The sequence below is a fragment of the Macrotis lagotis genome, chromosome 4 (genome assembly GCF_037893015.1).
Source record: "Macrotis lagotis isolate mMagLag1 chromosome 4, bilby.v1.9.chrom.fasta, whole genome shotgun sequence".
NCBI lineage: Eukaryota > Metazoa > Chordata > Mammalia > Peramelemorphia > Peramelidae > Macrotis > Macrotis lagotis.
The window spans coordinates 69,405,247-69,426,277 of record NC_133661.1 but is presented as its reverse complement, the minus strand read 5'-3'; the positions used below and the strand labels follow the sequence as shown (position 1 = coordinate 69,426,277).

Here is a 21,031-nt window from a genome sequence, read left to right as displayed (position 1 = left end):
GAGGTACTGCTATGAAAGCCATGGGAAGTCCATACTATACACAGACTCCTATACAGGCACATGTGCTTTCCAGCCATTCTTTTACCCATCTATTTAGGATGTTATTTCACTCTCCATCAACATGATTACACACAAAATTATATATATATATATATATATATATATATATATATATATATATATATATATATATATATATATATATACATCTCCTGTCCCATACAACCAGCTCACATGTTCCTTAAATTGACTCATCTTTTCACTCTCATTGCCCTATGTACTTTCAACATGTTCAAAATCTGCAAGAAAATGGAGATAGTTCATGATGTCATCTGCTAGATGAAGTAAATCTGAAGGGTATACATAGGATTTGCAGTGACAATAGCCAGAGAAAAGCCTTGGGTTTAGGGATCTTCTCAGGGACCAGCTGCTTTCCTCCCTCCTTCCTCCCCCTCCCCGTTTAATTTTTGATTCCTAGGGCATGGCTTAGTACAGCTCCTACCTTGTTCCCATAACTTCCCTCTGGCCAAGCTTGGGAAAGATTGATAGCCCACACCATTTACTCTGCAGGCCGGCAGAGCCATCGATTTTTATTTAGGAGAATAATTAAATATTTATTTTCACTTTGTTAAGCTCAGAAGGTTGAAACCCAGATAAATCCAAGTAGAGTGGAGCCCAGAGGGAATCAATGCTGCATTTTGGCCATGGAGAACAAGGGCCTTCAGGCCTGAATAGGCTTACGAGGGAGATGGTATCTTTTAAGATGGACATAGATGGACTCCATTTGTGTTTCCTTCTGTTTCTGAGATAATGTCTGGGGACAAGATTTCTCAACACATGAAGGGAAAGACTTCTGACGAACTTGGGATTCTAAGTTTAAGTCTCTTGGTGGAAAGTGATTCAACTAAGGTCTTGGCTAAGAAATTTAAAATGAATTTGATAGACAGTATGTACTCATTGAAGTCACTGACTCTAAGACCATAGCCCTAGCTGCTTTTTTTCACCCTCAGCTCTTAAGTCATGACAGTGCTGACATATGTTATTTGTGGTCTTGAGGAGGAGAAACATTAGGAGGACCCTAGCTAGTTGACCCTAAACCTCCCAAATCACAGAATATTAGAACTAGAAGACTCCTTAAATACCTTAGAGTTTATCTAAGTTCTAGATCAGGAAACTGAGTCCTTGGTTGTGACTTTCCTAAGGTTACATAGCTAATTAGTGACAGAGCTAAGGTTCCGATCAAGCCTTTTAACTCCAAATTCTTGAGTCTTTCCATGACAGTATATCAAGTTGTCCCCCTTTAACTGCTTCCTATATTTGATACATTTTCTTGGATCTTCAAAATGAGTAGAAACTGCTTCTGACCAAAGATCAAGCTCCTACACAATGGATGGTGGGAACAGTAAGGAATCTTAAAAGAAGCTGAGTCTCACTATTAGACCCCTCTCCTCTGCCTATATCCTCCTTCATTGGGAGTGGTTCTTTTTCATAGGATATCCCCTCCTAATCCTAAATCCATGGGGTCTTTATGATCTTTACAGGTCTCTGTAGTCTATCTAGAACTAAAGGTACCTGTGGATGGCAAGAAACTATAGTTCATGCTGGTATCATCAAATGCCCTGTTTAGACATCAGTTATTTTAGTAGAAGATATGGATTCAGGGTACCTGGGTTTGAGTCCTGATTCCACATCTTTCTATTTGTATAATCTTGGTTAAGTCCCTTACCCTCTAAAGGCTTCACTTTTCTTATTTCTAAAGAGAAGGGTTTGGACTGTATGACCTCTAAAGTTCCTTCTTGTTCTGAATCTATGATACCAGGATGTCTCAGGGTCAGACCCAGGGATAGTTCTGAGCATCATTGAGCTTGGACCTTTTGCTCCTCACAAATTACATGGATTATTCTCTTCTCTCTATCTAGATCTGGTTGGATCACTATTGTCATAAAGATCATTTTTGGATCCCTGTTTTCTTATGAGCAAAGTACAAAGTTTTAGCCTGGTATCTAAGACCTCTACAAGCACAAGGAATGTCAGGCCCTAACAGAAAAAAGACAAGATAAATTTATTAAAAATGTTTTACTTCTCTGAATCTTAGTTTCTTTAATCTTTAAAACTAAAGGCTTAGATTAAATACTCTCTAAGATCCTTTCCATCTTTGCAATCCTAGAATTTGAATACCTTATATACCTTTCAATCTGAGCAATCTATTTATTATATCTTCATGCTTCATTCTGCTTTCTTCATGTTGCTTTACTTAGAATGTCCTCTCTTTATTTTCCTTTCTGTCCAATTCCTATACATCCTTCAAGGTATATATCCACTAGGGAGCTTCCTTATCTGCTCTAGGTTACATTGCTTGGTCTCTCTCTCTCTCTCTCTCTCTCTCTCTCTCTCTCTCTCTCTCTCTCTCTGTTTTTGTAAGGCAATGGGATTAAGTGACTTGCTCAAAGTCATACAGCTAGGTAATTAGTAAGTATCTGAGGACAGATTTGAACTCAGGTCCTCCTGACTCCAAGGCTAGAGCTCTATCCTCTGTACCACCTAGCTGCCCCACATTGGTCTCTTTTTAATCAGAATTTCTAAAGTATTACTGTTCATGATGCTGAATGATCATAGGATTCTCTATCTTTTGTTGATGATGAAGAAACCAAGACCAAGAAGACAAGTGGCTCACTCAATGTCATACAGATAGTATATGACACTTAAACAAACTTCTACTCAACCATTACATTTGTTCTGTTTTTTTGACAAGACCTTCCTGAGGTCTTAGATCATATATTCTCTCCTGGTGTCTAGCCCATGACTGGGTACACAATAAAGAATGAACAAACAAATAAATAATAAGTTCACTGTGGAGGAAACACATTACATGAGGGAGAAGAAACACATTAGGAAGAAGATAAGAACATAAATTCCTGAATGTCTCATGGAGCTAGAGTAAGACTTCCTAGGGTCTGGTAGTCTATTACCACCCTAACTTGAAGGGACTGTTCTTGTCTCAGAACTTTTTAGTTTTCTACACTTATTCCTAATAGAAATGATATGAGATCTGAAGTCAAGAGAACTTAGATTCAAATCGATTTTTTTTTTTAGCTGGAAAATGATGGTCTCCAAAGTTTATCCTGTCTCTACCCTTATGATCAAAACTCTGCCACTTAGGTATGTGTCTGTAGGTAAGTCACTACAACTCTCTGGGTTTTTGTTTGTTATCTTTTGAATGAAGAATCTGGACACATAAGTGACCTTTAAGATGCCTTTCAGCTCTGATTCCATGATTCTTCTCTCCTGTTTTCAGTCAGCTTTAAGGGTTACTCAGTGGCAGCTTACTGCCCTCCACAAAGGGGATGCCTAATTTTGTGTTGAGGTACAATATTTCCCTGCCATTTGAAACTTAGGTCATTCTCTATATTTTGTTTAATGTTTGTTCAACTGTTCAGCAAATCAAGAAAAGTCACCAAGAAAGCACTGACTTTCACAGAGAAGACATTTATCATTCTTCTGATTGTGGCAAAGGACATTCCCAGTGACTTTCATTGTGAGGAGGAAATTGTGATTGGATCACAATTTGGAGTTGGGAGGGTTGGAGGAGCTGGGAATATATCCAGGGGAGCTCTCAATCTGTTCCAAATTTTACTCTGAGCAAATTCTAAGACTCCAATTACATTTTCACATCTATCACCAGGTGACTCTTTCAGGGGAACATCCAATATTGGGATCTAAGTCCTAGGGTTCCAAAAGCCCTTCCCCCTCCCTACTCCCAAACCCAAACTAAAGTGGACAAATCTCAATCTTCAGTCATTCTACTTCTTCTACCCTTTTTCCCTCCCCAATTGCTGCTCTATCACTAGGAAACCAGAATGTAGTTGAATTTTGGTTCTATTGGTAGGAATCAAATCATGAATGCATGCTATTTAGTCATTAGGGCTGAGATGGCTCTGGTGTGGTTTTTGGACCCAGGGTTATGTAAAAATATTTTCACAAATGAATTTCAATATATTTGATTTCCTTTGTAATTTTATGTTCTTTATTGTCTGCATTTATCATTCTCAGAAGGGGTCTATAGACTGCCAAAAAAGTTCATAATACAAAAAAAGAAGGAAAGAACCCCTGAAATGAAGAATGAAAGCCAAGCGTGTGTGTGTGTGTGTGCATGTGCACACACATGCATAAACACACACACACATACACACACATACACACAAGAGACTAAAGAGTCCCAGGACTCTCAGGGGAAGAGACCAATGTATTCTACCCCATTATTCTGTCTTCTATCCACATCTTGGCTCAGAACAAGTCCTGAGCCTTCTCAAGACTCACATATCATCTCCACCCAAGGGGTGAGGATGGGGATCTCCCTACCCTAAAGTGATTATCCCTTTGACACTCTACTTCTCTTTTCCACCCCCAAATGATTTATAACTTACCCCTGGTAGGGTCTTCTGCTCATGCAGTGCACTTTGGGCTTTGAGGGCTGAGTCCCGGGCGCAATATGTGAGGAAGGCACAGCCTGTGGAGGAAAGGATCAAACATGTCAGGGAACATGGAGTGTTCCCCTAGATGTCTCTGTGAAAAACCCTGATTTCTCTTACCTGCCTGCATGGGGAGTGTCCTTGCAGATACGTTTATGTCTTCAACACTGCTCTTACTGCACAATAGATGTGGACAGTCTCTCCAGGACGCCTGAATGTATTCAGCCTATTCAGCTCCCTCTAGTAGATAGGGCCTATTTTGTCACTAAATACCATCTCCCTTAAACAAAAGACCACCTGCTTTAGGAAGCCTTTCTTGATGTAGCATATCCATTTGATACTACAGGGATTAGTTCTTTATTCATCTCACATTGCTCTCTCGTGCATTCTGCAGTCTAGTTAAATTGACCTACTTACATCTACTGTCTCTATACTCTTAAACCTAGAATCCTCTACCACCTCACCTTTGCCTCTTAAGTCTTTTCAAGGATCAGCTCAAGTGCATTCTTCTCCTCCTTTCACTTTTGTTTCTGTATCCCCAGTAGCTATCATAGAATCTCACACAAGGAGGCATTTAATAAATGCTTGTTAAATTGAATTGAATTTTCAGTTATTTTCTTGATGGTGTTACCTGTGCCCTGTCCATCCACCTCAGAACCTATCTTCTCCTGCCTGTATCTTGACCCTGCTTTAACATATACATATATGTGCATATAGCATATACTCACAGTACCCTTGCAAACACAGATATTCCCAAAGGGGCTAAATAACTCAAAGCTACCAGTCCTCAAATTTCTAAAAAGTATGTTTTATTTTCTCTTTCCTTTCTCTTCTTCCTATAGATTCTCCTACTTCCAGTTCCTTTGTCTTGGAATTTGTAGACTATAAGGTTTACTCCCATCTTAGTCTGCCCTTCCCCATTTCCTCTAAATCTCCTCTTTATTTCCAAGGTTCTTGGTTCAAGAAGGTGGACTTAAGAGATGTTGGAAGAAGAAGTCTAGACATCTTGAAGGACTGTGGTGGTTTATTTCAGAAGGGTCATCATGCTTTCTCCCCCACCAATACACTTACACATAAATTTTGAGTGATAGAGTTGACAAAAAAAGTAGATGAAACAATTTTCCAGTTCAAGCAACTTATAAAGTCATTAGGAAAAGGATGAGAATAGTGCACAGTCCATTGCAGGCCATGCTCTAGCAAGCCAGCAGTAGCCCTTAGGTATGATTGAATCAGCAGTGGCTGCCTCCAGAGCTTTCAGCCTACAGATAATAAGAGTATTAAATGGGAGATTAAATGGGACCCTTTGCTGGTACTAGATGTAGGACTCTAATGCATTGCCCATTCATGGTTCCACATTACAACTGCAGGGTGAGGAAGAGTACTAATACACTAGGACATGTAGCCACAGTGGAGTGGTGATGCTGATCAGAGTTCCAGAAGGAAAAGAAAATGCTTGGTGTCTCTCACAGAAAAGAGCACAGATCAGGAAAGTAGTAACCATACCGCTCTTTAGATTATATCATCTTAGAAGAACTGAAAACTAACAGATATCCCAGAGCTGAAAATAGCAGCATGAAAAACCTCAAGCTTGGGTCAGGGCCCCCTCCATCTCAGAAGCAGAGTCCAACTTTAACATAAAATTAAAAGTCAAGGAATAGGCTGCAAAAACAAGGAAACCACAAAATAAAAATAACCTTACTATAGTGACACAGAAGATCAAAACATAAACACAGAAGACAACAAAGTCAAAACAACTATATCTAAAGTCTCAAAGAAAAAGGAGAATTGTTCCCATGTTCCAAAATAATTCTTAGAAGACCTCACAAAGGCTTTTAAAAAATAAAATAAGAGAGGAGGGGAAGATTTGGGAAATAAATGAGAGTAATGCAAGAAAAATCATAGAAAGAGTCAATAGATTGGTAAAGCAGGCATAAAAAATACTAAAGAATATATGTCCTTAGGAAACAGAATAGGCCAAAAGGTAAAAGAGGCACAAAAATCCATTGATTGTTAGAAGCCCTTAAAAAGCAGAATTGGTCAAATGGAAAAGAAGGTACAAAAGCTCACTGAAGAAAATAATTCCTTAAAAATTGAGAATTTGGCAAATCAAAGTTAACCACTTCATGAGACACTGAGAAACAATAAAACAAAATAAAAAGAACAAAAAAAAAAGAAAAAATAATTGATCTGGAAAGTAAATCAAGGAGAGATAATTGAAGGATTATTTGACTATCTGAAAGCCAAAATAAAAAAACAAAAGCCTAGATATCGAATTTTAGTAAATTATCAAAGAAAATGGCCTTGTTATCCTAGAGCCAGAAGATAAAATAGAAACTAAAAGAATCCACCAATTAGCTCCTGAAAAAATTCCCTAAATTAAAACTTCCAGAGATATTATAGCCCAGTTCCAGATCTCTGAGGTCAAGGAGAAATTAACCCAGAAAGAAAAATTCAAATACTGTGGAGTCACAGTCTGGATAACACAAGATTTTAAAAAATTTTTTTGATAACATAAGATTTAGCCCTTCCACATTAAAGGAGTGGAAGACTTGGAATATGATATTCCATAGGAAAAAGGAGGTAGAATTACAACCAAGAATTATCTACCCAGCAAAAGTGAGTATAATTCTTCAGGGGGAAAAATGGATATTTAATGAAATAGAAGACTTTCAAGTATTCCTGATGAAAAAAACCAGAGCTGAATAGAAAATCTGACTTTCAAATATAAGACTCAAGAGAAGCATTTAAAAGGTAAAGAGGAAAGAGAAATGAGGCATTTAATAAGCTTAAATTGTTTAGATTCCTATATGGGAAGATGATACTTGTAACTTCTAAAAAGTTTCTCATTATTAGGGCAACTAGAAGGAGTATACTGAGACAGAGGGCACAAGTATGAGTTGACCAGGATGGGATTATCCCTTAAAAAAACAAAATTAAGAGGGGAGAAAGAGGGATGCATTGAAAAAAGAGGGAAGAGAATGGTCAAATGGGGTAAATTGTTTCATATAAAAGAAGCATGAAAACTTTTACAAGGGAAGGGAAAATAGGGGAGGGTGGCAGTCAAGGCTTGAACTTACTCTCAAAGAGGGAATAATATATATATTCAGATGGGTATAGAAATCTATTTTACCTTACAGGGAAGTAGTGGGAGAAAGACAGAAAAAAGGAGTAGCAATAGAAGAGATGGAAGATTGGGAGAGATAGTAGTTACAATGAAAATACTTTTGAGGAGAGACAGAGTAAAAGGAGAGAGAGAAAAAGATAAATGGGAGAAAATAATATGGAGGGAAATGCACAGTTAGAAATAATAATTGTGAAAAAACATAGCAAGTTTCTCTGATAAAGTAGTTTTTCAAATATATAGAGAACTGAGTCAAATTTCTAAGACTACAAGTCATTCTCCAATTGATAAATGGTCGAACGATAGGAACAGGCAGTTTTTCAGATGAAGTAATTAAAGTTTTTTATAGTCATATGAAAAAATCCTCTAAATCAGTATTGATTAGAGAAATACAAATTAAAACAATTATTAGGTACCACCCCATACCTATAAAATTGGCTAATATGATAGAAAAAGGAAATGTTAAATATTGGAAGGAATGTGGGAAACTTGGGACAACTAAAGCATTGTTGATGGAGTTGTGAGTTGATCCAACCATTATGAAAAGCAATTTGAAACTGTGCCCAAAGGGCTATAAAACATCTGTTTCCCAAGGAGATTTTTTTAATGAAATATTTATGACTAAAAATAATAGTGGTGGCAAAGAATTGAGGGGTTACCCGTCAAATGAGGACTAGCTGAAGAAGTTGTAGTATGTGATTATAATAAAATACTATTGTACTATTGTACTGTATTGTATGAAATTATGAGCTTTCAGAAAAACTTAAAAGGATTTATATAAACTTATGGAAAGTAAAATGAGAAGAATCAAGAGAATGGTGTATACAGTAACAGCAATATTGTACAATGAACAACTGTGAATGACTTAGCTATTCTGAGCAATACAATGATCCAAGACCATTCTAAAGGACATATTATGAAAAATGTTATCCAGTTCCAAAGAAACACTGATGATGTGTGTATGCAGATCAAAGCATACTTTATTTTTTAATTTTTAAAATTTAAAAAAAATTATGGCAATGGGGTTAAGTGATTTGCCCAAGGCCATATAGCTAGGCAATTATTAAGTGTCTAAGGCCTGAATGATCTCAGGGACTCCTGACTCAAGGGCCAGTGCTCTATCCACTGTACCACCTGGCTGGCCCTCAAAGCATACTTAAAAAAATTTTTTTCTTTTTATTTTTTTGGTCTGAGTTTTCTTTCACAAAACATGAATATGAAAATATTCATGACTGCACATATATATATATATATAACTGATGTCAAGGTGCTTACCTTCTCAATGAGGATGGAGATAAGTTGAAATTCAAAATTTTAAGAAATGAATGTTAAAATTGTTTTTTACATATAATTAGAAAAATAAAATATTAAAAAAGAAGAGCTAAATCACTTATCAAATATCTTATGGTCAGGATTCCCCTCATGTATAGTTTGGACTAGTTGGCTATTGAGATTCCTCTCAACTAAAATTCTGTGATTATTTTTAAAGGGTTAAAGATAAATCCAAGGTTTTAACTTTGAAGCCTAAGGGACTAGAAAAAATGGTAGCACCATCAACACAAATAGAGAAGATGGGCAGGACAATTTTTAAAAATGTGGGAATGGTGAATTTCGTTTTAGGCATGTTGTGTTTGAGGTGTCAGTGGGACAATCAGGTAAAGATGTCCAACAAGAAGTCTGATAATTCAGAACTGGAACTTGAGAGGTTGGGATTGGAGATAAAAAATTGAGTATCAAGAGCATAGACTGGCAATGGTCAAAATATGGAGAGAAAGGAGCCTTGGGGAATACCATACTCAAGGAATGAGAGAAGGATGAGTAATCATCAAAAGAGATAAATGAAAATGAGCAAAAGTAGGATCAGAAAAGTAGGAAGTGAACCATGAGAATTTAGTGTTGGAAAATGAGGGAGAGGAGAGATATCAACTAGAAGGGGGTAGTTTATGATGTCAAATAATTAAAAGAGTGTAAGGAAAATGAGGACAAAAAATTCATTTGATTTAGTGGATCAAGTGCAGTAGTGATCTTAAAGAAAGCAGTTTCAGTAGAGTAGTGGGAAGAGAAACCATGTAATAAGGAATTGAATGAATGAGTAGAGGAGTAGAGGAAGAGAACCTATATGGATAGTCTAATGGAATGAATCACTAGATATCTTTTATTTTTCTCCTTAAGATATTTCACTTACTTCCCTAATTCCTATGGAGTGTGTGTTACGGATACATATCCATGGAACTGCTCATGATAATGTGACAGTGTCTATATTTTTTTCTGTGGTTGTCTTTGTCAGATAAATGGAAAGATGCCCGCTGAGCCTGGGGAGAGAAGGTTATAGGGGTACAAGACAGAAGGTGATTGAATAGTCAACAGTTCTTGGATCTTGCTATTAACTTCTTTGGCAAAGAAAAACTCTCTATTATCCACAGGTTCTCTAATCTTTTGCAATCTCTGGATTTCAATTTCCTTATCTAAATACTGAGAAAGCTAAGTTAGATGATCTCTAAACTATCTTCTAGCTTTAACATTTTAAGACTACATATTATGAATCCATGACTTTTTAGGTTAAAGGCAACTAGGTGCTACAATGGTCTGGAGTCAGAAAGCTCTGAGTTTACATCTGGCCCCAGACATTTATTAGCTGAGTGATCCTGGGCAAGACACTTAATCACTGCTTGTCTGAGTTTTCTAAGTATAATAAGGGAATAAATAATAGTACCTACCTCTACAAGTTGTTGTGATGATCAAATAAGATAATATTTGTAAAAAGTGCCTGGCAGTCTCTTATAGTTGATTATTTGTAAGAGAAAGTTAAATTTTAAGTTTATGCAACTGTATGTGTATAACTTTACTCTGTTAGACTACATATGAATATACTTGTGTTATGTGGGTGTGTGTGTGAGACTTTGCATATATGTTCATCAATAAGCATCTATTAAGTGCCTACTACAAGCCAGGCATTGTAATAAGCACTATATGAGAGAGGGAGTGTGTGAATGTGTTCATCTTTGATGTTGTATATATACAAGTAATAGAGAATTTCTATTATTTTCCTTACTATTTTGCTCACACTGAAGCAAAAAGAACAGTTGCTGTAGTTCTCTTTCTTTACCCTCCATTCACATCTACCTCTCCTTGATCTGTTTTTTATTTTTTTATTTTTTATTTTTTAGGTTTTTTCCAAGGCAAACGGGGTTAAGTGGCTTGCCCAAGGCCACACAGCTAGGTAATTATTAAGTGTCTGAGACCGGATTTGAACCCAGGTACTCCTGACTCCAGGGCTGGTGCTTTATCCACTACGCCACCTAGCTGCCCCGCTTGATCTGTTTTTAGATGTTTTGACTCATTTTCTTCACTGCCTCTGTTCTGTTCACCAGATATGTTCCAGAGGCTAAATGTCAGAATTTCATCCTGAGACCAAATTGTAGCAGCCAGAGGTGCTAAAGTTAACTTTCCCTCCTCTCATTGTGTTTTTTCTTCTATTCCCCCATTTCTATGATAGTGCAAGATCTTCCTGACAATGAAAAATGTAATTTAGGTTTGGGATTAGAGTTCTGTCAGATAACCCATGGCAAATTCTAAGGAAGGCAGATGGAAAGACAACAATCAGGCATTCCCAAGTTAGGTCTGGCTTTCTTGGCCTGCTTCCCTATACTTTCTCCTGAAAAGTAGCCACTCAGGCTAAAGAATTCAATATTTAGAAGATGAATTAGGAAAAGTGACCTCAAAGGTTCTTTCTCCTCCCAGGTCCAATTTGGCTTTGTCACTCTCTTCAATGACATCTCAACAATAGGCGGATCCTATCTGTAATCCTTGATATTACATCAATAGGGCCGTATTTCTTTTTTTTTTTTTTCCATGTTCTATGGGGGTAATATTTTGGTCCTTTTAAAGTGATATCACGACAGCAAACAACTTCCTTTCAGGAAAAGGTAAATATTTAATGAATGAAATTGACATGGATGCATTTTTAATATTGGCACAATTAAAACTGCTAGATAATTAAGTATTAATGAATCTGAATAAGTGCAATCAGGTCAATTTCAAACAGAATGAACTCAGTGGTGAGAGGTGAGATATGAGGACAATTCAGAGCAGAGACATCAAACAAGTCAAATACATACCAGCCACCAAGAATAGTCTTACTTGATATTTGTTTAACAATCTTTAGACATCCTTGAGCTTATTTAAAGGGAATAGCATTAGTTTGTTTTGCTGTTTTAAATCACAGGTAAGAAAATGGAAACTCTCAAATTGGATCCTGCAGATTGGATAATATTAAATGATATTGTTTGTTCTGATTTCCAGAAATACAATTTACTATTTCAGATAAAACATTACTCTTCTCCTCCAGATCCTGAGTGTAATTCCTTAAGGACCCCTTAATGTGCTTGTTCTCCAAGGGACTTCTATGGGTTTCTTTTCTTCCTGTAAAAGGGACTCTGATATTTGAAATTCTAGTTCTGAGCTTTCTTTTGAGTCCCAGACCTTATGGGTATTTCCACACAGATGTTATCACCAGCACCTCAAATTCAATATGTCTAAAACCAAACTTTGTGTGATCTATTAACGATAGACCCCTCTCATATCTTCTTCTCTCTGCTACACAACCCATCCTTCATATAGTAAGAATAAAATTTCTTACTAATAAACATTTTCTGCTTAAAAATCTTCAGTGGCTCCCCATTGCCTATTGGGTAAAGTTCATATTTTGACATTCAAAACTTTCCACATTCAATACCACCTTATCTTTCCAACTATTTCATTACTAAATTAGTTCCCTACATCAAATCAGTGCTGTAGACATTGCACTCCTTTTCTCCTGCAGAGCATATCACATACTCTCATGCCACTAAGTTTTACTCATACTGTTTCAAGTGAATGAAATACGCTTCTTCTCTCTTCTTTCCTGATGAGTTCTTACCCATATATTAAGGACTAATTCAAATGTCATTTCCTCCATGAAGCCTACAGTGATCTCTGGATTAGGAATGTCTTTTCCCTGTTTGACTCTCTTGTTTTATACCTCTCTAGCACTAGTCACATAATATGTTACTATGTAATCATTAAGGTTAAAGAATTATAAGTTCTGTGAGGACCAGTACCATATGTTATTTAAATTTTGTCTCTTCAGTATCTAGCAGAGTCTTTTACTGGAAGTAGGTTTGTGTTTGCTGAGCAAGGGAATTGTTAAATCATTAAAAGAATCTTAGAACTCTTGAACTAGAAGTCATCTAGTCCAACACTCAGTTCACAGATAAAGAAACTGGGGTCCAAAAAGATAAAAAGATGTGCCTGAGACCAAATAACAATTAACATTTATATTATCCTTTGCCATTCACATCAAATATGAGGATGCATGGGGGAATATTAGGTATAAATTATTATGGGTTTTGGTGCTTGAAAGATGAGAATTTCAAAGGAGTCCCTTTGAGTAAGTCTGACAGAGAAGATCTTTCCCAAGCATACTAGTGAAATTAGAAAATAGGGAGATCTGCCCCAGACAAAGCTCTCCTGTATCAAGCAGCATGAGAAATGAACTTTAGGTATAATACTATCTAATCTTAATCAAATAAGTATTAGAATTAGATCATGATCTCAGATATCAAAAAAAAGGGTTCAATGGCCCCATCAATATTGGAAAGCAAAGGGTCTTTTCTATGGATGGTTGAAAGCATGTTTCAGCTGAAACAGTCTCTTATATTTGAGTTCATCAGGAGTCCCAGACATTTAGTTCCCTTTTGGAAATGGAAGACTATATACATATATGTGACAGGAAGACAGAGATGGACAGGTGGATGCATAGATAGATAGCCAGACAGTATGGCCAGAAACACCATCTGTAAGAATTGCTGCTAGATGGAAAGACAATTGAACATAATGAAAAAATGGACAGAAAGACAGACAAATAGATAGAAGAGATTGATAGAGGGGAATATGAATGGTTAAGTAAATGGATAGAAATGGATGGATGGAGGAATGGAGGGAGAGTGGGAGGGAAGGAAGAAGAAATGGATGAACAGGAAGATAGGCAGAGTCTGTATGGTGACTTTTAGAAGGAACTTGGCTTGGATGAAAAAGGACTCCTATTGCACAGTATTATTATTCTCTCTTTGGAGCTAGGGAAGCACAGAAAGGGGAAGGAAGGAAAATGAGAGATACCCCTTTTCTGCCTTGGCCATCCAATGGTGTCTTTACCGCCACATTTCAGTAGTCTTCCCACTAAGGGGAGTTCCCTTACTCCCAAGAGAAACTCTCTAAATTGAGCAGGGGCAGAGGGGGGGGGGCGGCTCTGATATACACTTCTAATTTCAAAGATTCCTTTGCTCATGGTTCAACTGCAGCCCTTTGGGCCTCTCTCCTCTTGGACTTTTCAGAGGAAAATCGCTCACAAAAAACACTTCCCCTTTAATAATCTGTCTGAAGAAAATGATTAGGAAGTGTTATGGCTCCCCTTCCACAGTAACTACAGAACTCAAAGGCCACAGGATACCAACAGCTTGCTTCCCAGGTTCTAGCCCTGCACTCTTCCGATATGATACTGCACTGGCACTGTGACTTCATGTACTTGTTTTCTCTCACTTCCCTGGGCAGACTTTTTCCCTGGATGTAAACAAGCCTCTTTCCTCCCTCCCACATACCCCACCCAGTTGAAGGGGTGTGGCCAGGAAGGCAGCCCCAGCCCCCTCCAATCCATTCCAGCTGAGCTCCCTGGGGTCTGGAAGGGGGTGGAAATGTCATGAGGTGTGACAGGCAGATGGGCAGGTGAAAGAAGAAACAGATCATCTGCTTCCTCTTATATGCTCGTCCCTTTCTCAACCCAAACCACTCAAGCTATCTCCCTCCACTTTTCCCAGCCCCAAATCCAGCCCTTGGAAGAGTTTCTGAGGGAGGTGGGGGGAGGGAAAGGGAGAGAATCAGGGTGAGATAAAGAGGATTTAGAAGGTGGAGAGAGAGAGGAGCAAAGTGGTGCAGGAAAGAAAGGGGGAGGATAAGGGAGGCATTTAAAGACTGGAGTAGAAGATAAAAGGAACTATGAAGGAGTAAGGAAGGCTTAAAGGGAAGCTAGGGGCAGTTGATAGAGTTGTGAGTGTGAAAGCAGTAGGGGATTTGGGTTGGGAGGTCAGTGCTCCAAGCTGGAGTCTAAGGATATTGGGCAAAGGGGTTTTGGGGGTTCAGTCAGAAGTATATCTGGGTCCTGAAAGGGGATTGGAGCTTAGACCAAAAAATGGACCGTAGGAAGCAAGGGGATAGATTAGGTTTCATAAATCTGAAGGTTTTGTAAATTGTCAGTGCTATATTTTATGTTTGGAGGAGGAGGGTATAAGTTTATGTTTGGGGTCTGAAAATCAAAGAAGCAGTCATAAATTGAAAACCCAATGGTACCAGGAGAGTGGTTTATACTTGGGGAATCAAAATAGGGTTTTGAGGGTTCAGAAGGTTGAAGATTCTAAGTTATGGAGGTCCTGATGATAAATTAGGACCCGAGATGAGAAATATGTGAGGGCATATTAAAGATTGGCCAGCTCCAAAGGGGTATGGAATAAGGAATGTGCGGTTGGGAATGTCAGAATTGATGTGGGTTTCTGGGTTCTAAAGAATCCAGTTAAAGGGATTGGGGGGGGGTTGAAGTCCGAGGTATAGAAGAGCTTTGGGTATCCTCGAGGGATCCGAGACCCGGAGAAGGGGGGAGTGGGGACTCTTAAGATGTTAGTAATGGAAATGGGGCGAGGGATCACGTGTAGGGGTGTCCAGCGTGTGGGGCAAAGATTCTGGAGTGGGTGTGATTCATGGAACGGAGTGGGAAGTTTCGGGGTTCTGAGGGCGCCTACTGGGGAGGATGTCCGGCAGCTGGAGCGGAGGGGAGGGCAGTGAGGGATGTGGAGTTGGGGTAGGCAGGAGGTCTGAGTGGGGGTCCGTTTCGGCAGCCCACCTTTGTGCACACCCGTGAACCTGTCCTTCAGCACCGTCAGCTCGTAGATTTTGCCGAACTCCTCAAACAGGGGCTTGAGATCCTTCTCCTCCAGGTTCCGGGGAATCTGCCCCACAAACAGCTTGATGGCGTCGTGGTCCTTCATGGGGATCACCGGGCCGGGGCCGAGCCCCGTCATCCTGCCCGAGCCCCCGCCGCCGCCGCCGCCGCCGCCGCCGCCGCTGTCCGCGGTGCTGAAGCCCGGGCCGGGGCCGGCTGGCGGCGCTGACACTGCGCCGGGCACCGCGGCCATGTCCCCCCCGCCCCCCCTCCCCGACCCCGCCCCCCACCCCCCCAGCTGCCCGCCCGCGGGGTCCGGCTGCCCTCGCTGCGGGGGGCGGGGGGGCAAGAGGAACGGGGGGGCGGGTCCCGCCGCGCTGGCCTTCGCGCCCTGCGGTGCCTGGCGGCTCCCCCCGCTCCGCGCCCGGGCTCTGCCAGCCCCCCTCTCCTCCCTCTCTCTTCTTCTCTCAGCCCTCCCCGCCCCCTCCCCGCCCCCTCCCCCGGCAGCTGCCGCTGCCACAGGGCCTGATGACGTCAGCCTGCTGGCCCCGGACCCTACGCAAGCGATTAGCATAATGAGGGAGCGCGGCCCAATGAGAAGGGAGGCTCCGAGGGGCCGGGGCCGGGCCGGGCGGGGGAGGGGGCGGGGAGGGGAGGGGAGGGGAGCCGCCCGGCGCACGCTTGCTATGGCAACAGAAGCGCGGGGCGGGGGAGAAGCTGGGGGCGCGAGAGCCCGGGAGTGTGGCGGGGTGTCTGTGCCCGTGCCGGGGGGGGGGGCGCCCCGCGGGTGGCGCCTTTCCTGATTTAGGGGAAATCACAACTTGCCCATTTATCACACCCAGAGTCGTGCCAGGGATGGTCACACCAAGGCAGATGCAGAACTGCGAGGCGGTGCACAGCACACAAACGGGCGCTTGCTTTGGGCTTTGTGTGCGGCCCTTGCTTTGGGCAGCTACCTTCTGCCCTTTCCTTTCACCTGTAGGTTTAGATTCATTTGTATAGTTGCGAGTTTTAGAGGAACTGCCCTGCCACTAGTCCTCCTAACTAGAAGACTGAATTTCAGCCCAGGTTTGCGAGGGGGAGTGAGTCAGAGTCCATGAAACCTGGAAAATCTGAACCAACCAAGGATAACAAGAGTCTTTTTTTTCCTGAGGGCAATGTATTGAAACACTCTGGGACAAAGGGATCAGTCAGGAGGGAAAGGAGCAGCATTTTAGAGCAGAAGTGCCCAAGGTATAGAATAATATAATTGATGTAATCATTTAAGAATTCAGACAATAAGGAAATAGGCGGAGGATGAACAGGGGCTGGGCATTGTTCCTTTCAGACCCCCTTTCCCCCCACAAATAGAATTCCTAAAGTTTACGTCCTCGAGCCTTCAACATCTCTTCTCTCTGCCCTTCTCTGTGTGTGTGGGGAGGTGGGGGTTGGGAGAAGGGGAAATTTCAGAGCTGTCTCCATACATCTTTCTACACTTCTCTTTCTCTAAATCTATCAGGCCTCCAGAGATAGGAGAGGAGTTGAGAATTGAGGAGGAGGGAAGAAGAGACTGCACTTGGGATTTAGGAATTTCAAGTCAAATGGTCAGATTGGGGGGGAGTGTCTTCCCTCTTTCACTGGCAGACCACTCCTTCCTCTTTTTTTCCACTGTTCAGAAACTAGGGGAGGGACAAGGGAAGACAATATGCTGGAGACTTCTTAGAAGTTCAAAAGTGGGATTGGAAAAGTCAGGAGCTTTGTGAAATCTAACACCATTAGCATTTTTTAGGGAAACCAGTGGGGAGTTTCCATTGTTGTCACACAAACACATACACACATACCTACATTACACTCCAACTATAAGCAACTGCACTCGAGTACATTTGCAATCACACAGCTAACTTCATTCATGTACAAATGCACCTTTATAAAGTGCCCCTGGGTATCAACAGCTCAATTGCCAGAAACCCTAGGATCTGCCAGTATCTACTGGCAGACATAACTCCAAGTGAGAAATTGAGGCAAAGGAAAAGGTGAGAGAACAAACTGAATCTAACTGTTGCCATGGAGAAGGCAGCAAGGATGTTAACCTCTAGCAGGAAGGCAGAGGTATATCAAATGATCTTTAGTTGCTAATCACAAACCTTTCTATCACTAGGACTCATTGTTTGACATATGGTAAGTGCTTAATAAATGCTTGGTTACTGATAAACTGAAAACACATCTATTTCATATAGATAACTGTATGTATATATATATATATATATATATATATATAGTCATAATCCTGTGTTCAGAGACATGCCCACAGGTGTATGAATAAACACTAGTATTCATTCTACATACATGAAATGTCTTGAAGGCTTGAAGGAACTGGTCACCTTTAAGCTGGAGAATCACAAGGGAAGCATGATAGCTGACTACAAGTATTTTAAGAGTTGTTTTGTGGCAGATTGACTAGACTCATTCTGTTAGCCCAAGAGGGCAGAACCAGGAACAATGAATGAAAGTTGTGAAGAAATAAATTTAGATTTGATTTCATGAAAACTAACAATTAGAGAGATCATAATGTGGATTGAGTTGCTTCGAAAGGTTTTAAGTCCTTTTACCTTATCAATTTTCAAGAAGAGATTGTATGGCCATTTGCCACACATGTTGTAGTGAGAATTCCTTTGGTATATGGGCTAAAAATGAAATCACTGAGATTCATTTCAAGCCTCATATTCTATGATTTTATGCTTCTATATATGTATAACTCTACAAAAGTTTCATGAGACTGTGCATATCAGGAACATTATATACATTGTGATTTATATAGGGATCCTATCAGTAAGATATGGGTTTTTGAGCTGTGTCTTTAATAACTGGAATAGGCTAGACTGAGCCATTGGTATTCTATCAGTTTCTCTTAGAGGAGAAGAAAGGACTGAGGAGGATAAGTCCAATCTATTGTTAGATTCTAAGGTAACTAGGCCTACAGGCTGCATGGCTCTCTTTGAACTTTCTAACTTGGGAAATATGCAGTGGTCTTCGTATCTAGAGATAAGAGAAATGAGTTTGGATAGAGAAGAGATTAGGTTGTGTGTACACATTGTCCATAAAACTGGGGGCTCCAGATGACTGCTCTAAGGCATATCAAAGAGCACACCAAGAGTGGGCTGTTCCCTAAGCTTCTGGATCCCTTGACCAGTTGTACATTCTATTCAGTACCTTCCACACTCTCTTATTGCGGAATCTTTCGAGTTGTGAAATGGAACAGTTGAGGGCTGTCTTAATAATCACATCTGGAGTGCAAAAGGAAGATTCAGTGGAGCATTAAGGCAAAAGACTTGAAAGAAATTATAGCATTCCTGAGAGAAGGGTTGGTCCAGATATGTCACATGGTAAATTGAAATACACTGAAGGAGGCACCCATTGTCACTGTTAAAAAAGAGAATCCTTTGGTGGCAAGGCTCCCTAACAAAGAAAAAGAATTATGGGATATAGAAGGGAGGGGTATATTGAAGGAAGCAGCATAGGACCAGAGTACCTGGATTCAAATCTTGTCATTGATGGTTACTACCTGGTTAACTATAGATAAGTCATGCAAGCTCCCAGGGCCTTAGTTTCTTGACCTGGACAATCTCTGAGATCCCTCTTAGCTCTAAATCTAGGATCTTGTGATCAACTTTTTTAAGAATACACACACACACACACACACACACACACACACACACACACACACACACATATATGTATAAAGCATCTTGAATTTCACAATTAGGGCTAGGATGTCCTGTTCATTTGCAAAGTTCACTCCTCTCAGCCCACCACATCTTTACCCTTTTATGTCCATTCACATTTTTCATCTCTCACCTCATATCTATTCTTCCCCCCATGATTCCTTTACAAACAGGAAAAAAAATCAAAATTCCCAACTGATAGGATGGGTGAAAAAAAGGACTAAAAACTCTTTGATTTAGGACTGGAAGGGACTTCAGTTCTTCCTACTTCTTCTCTTTCTATCCCTTCATCTTACAGTTCAGTAGACCAAGGTTCAGGGAGGTAATTTAGATAGTAAATTGATCCAGATTAGACTCTATGACTCCAAATTCAGAGCTCTGTTCACTGTATTATTGTTTCATGGTGGACATTTTTTAACATTTCATTTTTATCAGATATATTGCTTACATGGGTGTAATGTTATAAAATGACTCACATTTGTATAACTATAAAAGTTTCAAATAATTTTATTATCTTATTTGATCTTCACAATAATCCTATAAAGTAGCTCCTATTGTTATCATTACTATTTTGCATATATGGATATTAATTGACTTGTCCATGGTCAAGCATTTAAATGTATCCATGGTAGGTATGTCTTTATGAATCCAATTCTGTGGCTTTGGGTATTTTTTTTTTTCATGTGAAGCTACAGAAAAAGGAGCCCAGAAGGGGAATTTTCACTAAATTTCTTGCCTACACACAGCTATTTTTTTAGTCTTTCTGCCTTAGATTCAGAGCTAATCTCCATGGAATCATCTCATCCCTCTCAATTGTCCATCATCCCTATAACCCAGTTTGAACAGCCTCAATTTAGGGACCATGTTTGTCTGTCTATCATTCTGTCCTTACCTGTCTTGTTATAGCTAAATCTGACATTCACTTGAGAGGCTGTGTAACATTCACTAAAAATCAAATATCCCCTTAAGGAGGAAATGTATCATTGACTTCTCTATACCTTTTCCTATTGGGTTAGACCAGGAAACCACATGGTCTTCTTTGGGTAAGACTATGTTACTGTGACTATGTCTTTTTTGCAGGTATGCAATAAGTGCAGTTTGTCTTTGTGCACTTTTTAGATTGATGATTAATTTTGATAGATAAGAAGACAGTTGAGAGGTCTTAAATCATGGTCCTAGAAATAGTCCTGGAATCTCTCAGAAAAACCTACTTTTTTTGTTTTTTAGGTTTTTGCAAGGCAAACGGGGTTAAAGTGGCTTGCCCAAGGCCACACAGCTAGGTAATTATTAAATGTCTGAGACCAGATTTGAACCCAGGTACTCCTGACTCCAGGGCCCGTGCTTTATCCACTATGACACCTAGCCACCCCCAAACCTGTGCTGTTTTTTAAAAAATTTTATTTATTTAAAGCAATGGGGTTAAGAGTGACTTTCCCAAGGTTATACAGCTAGGCAATTATTAAGTGTCTGAGCCCAGATTTGAACCCAGGTGCTCCTGACTCCAGGGCTGGTGCCCTATCCACTGCACCACTTAACTTCTCCCGAAGACCTGTGTTTTAATCCTGGCTCTGCTTCCTATTAGTTGTGTCATTGTGGCAACCTATTTGATCTCTCTGATCCTCAATGTCTTCATCTGTAATTTGGGAATGGCAGTTCTTTCATATAAGGTTATTAGGAGGTAAGTACTTCTTTGATCTTAAAGCTCTAGGAGAACATGATTTTTTCCTCTTATTTTATTTTGCTTCTATTTTATTTTATTCTGTTTCTGTATAGT

General features: G+C 40.0%; 1 protein-coding gene across 11 annotated transcripts in view; it reads right to left on the bottom strand.

Annotated features, from left to right (window-relative positions):
• The window catches only part of CELF6 (CUGBP Elav-like family member 6), a 150,893-nt gene that overhangs the window by 108,195 nt on the left and 21,667 nt on the right, over nucleotides 1-21,031 (bottom strand). For 6 of the 11 annotated variants that reach the window (XM_074233031.1, XM_074233030.1, XM_074233029.1 and 3 more), the window contains exons 1-2: nucleotides 15,518-15,809; nucleotides 4,425-4,507 (exon numbers count right to left, since the gene is read on the bottom strand). In XM_074233031.1, the coding sequence (XP_074089132.1) occupies nucleotides 4,425-4,507; nucleotides 15,518-15,809 (375 nt within the window). Of the gene's footprint in view, nucleotides 1-4,424; nucleotides 4,508-15,517; nucleotides 15,810-21,031 lie in introns of those variants that run through there. The other 5 variants (XM_074233033.1, XM_074233035.1, XM_074233037.1 and 2 more) reach the window with 4 other exon arrangements.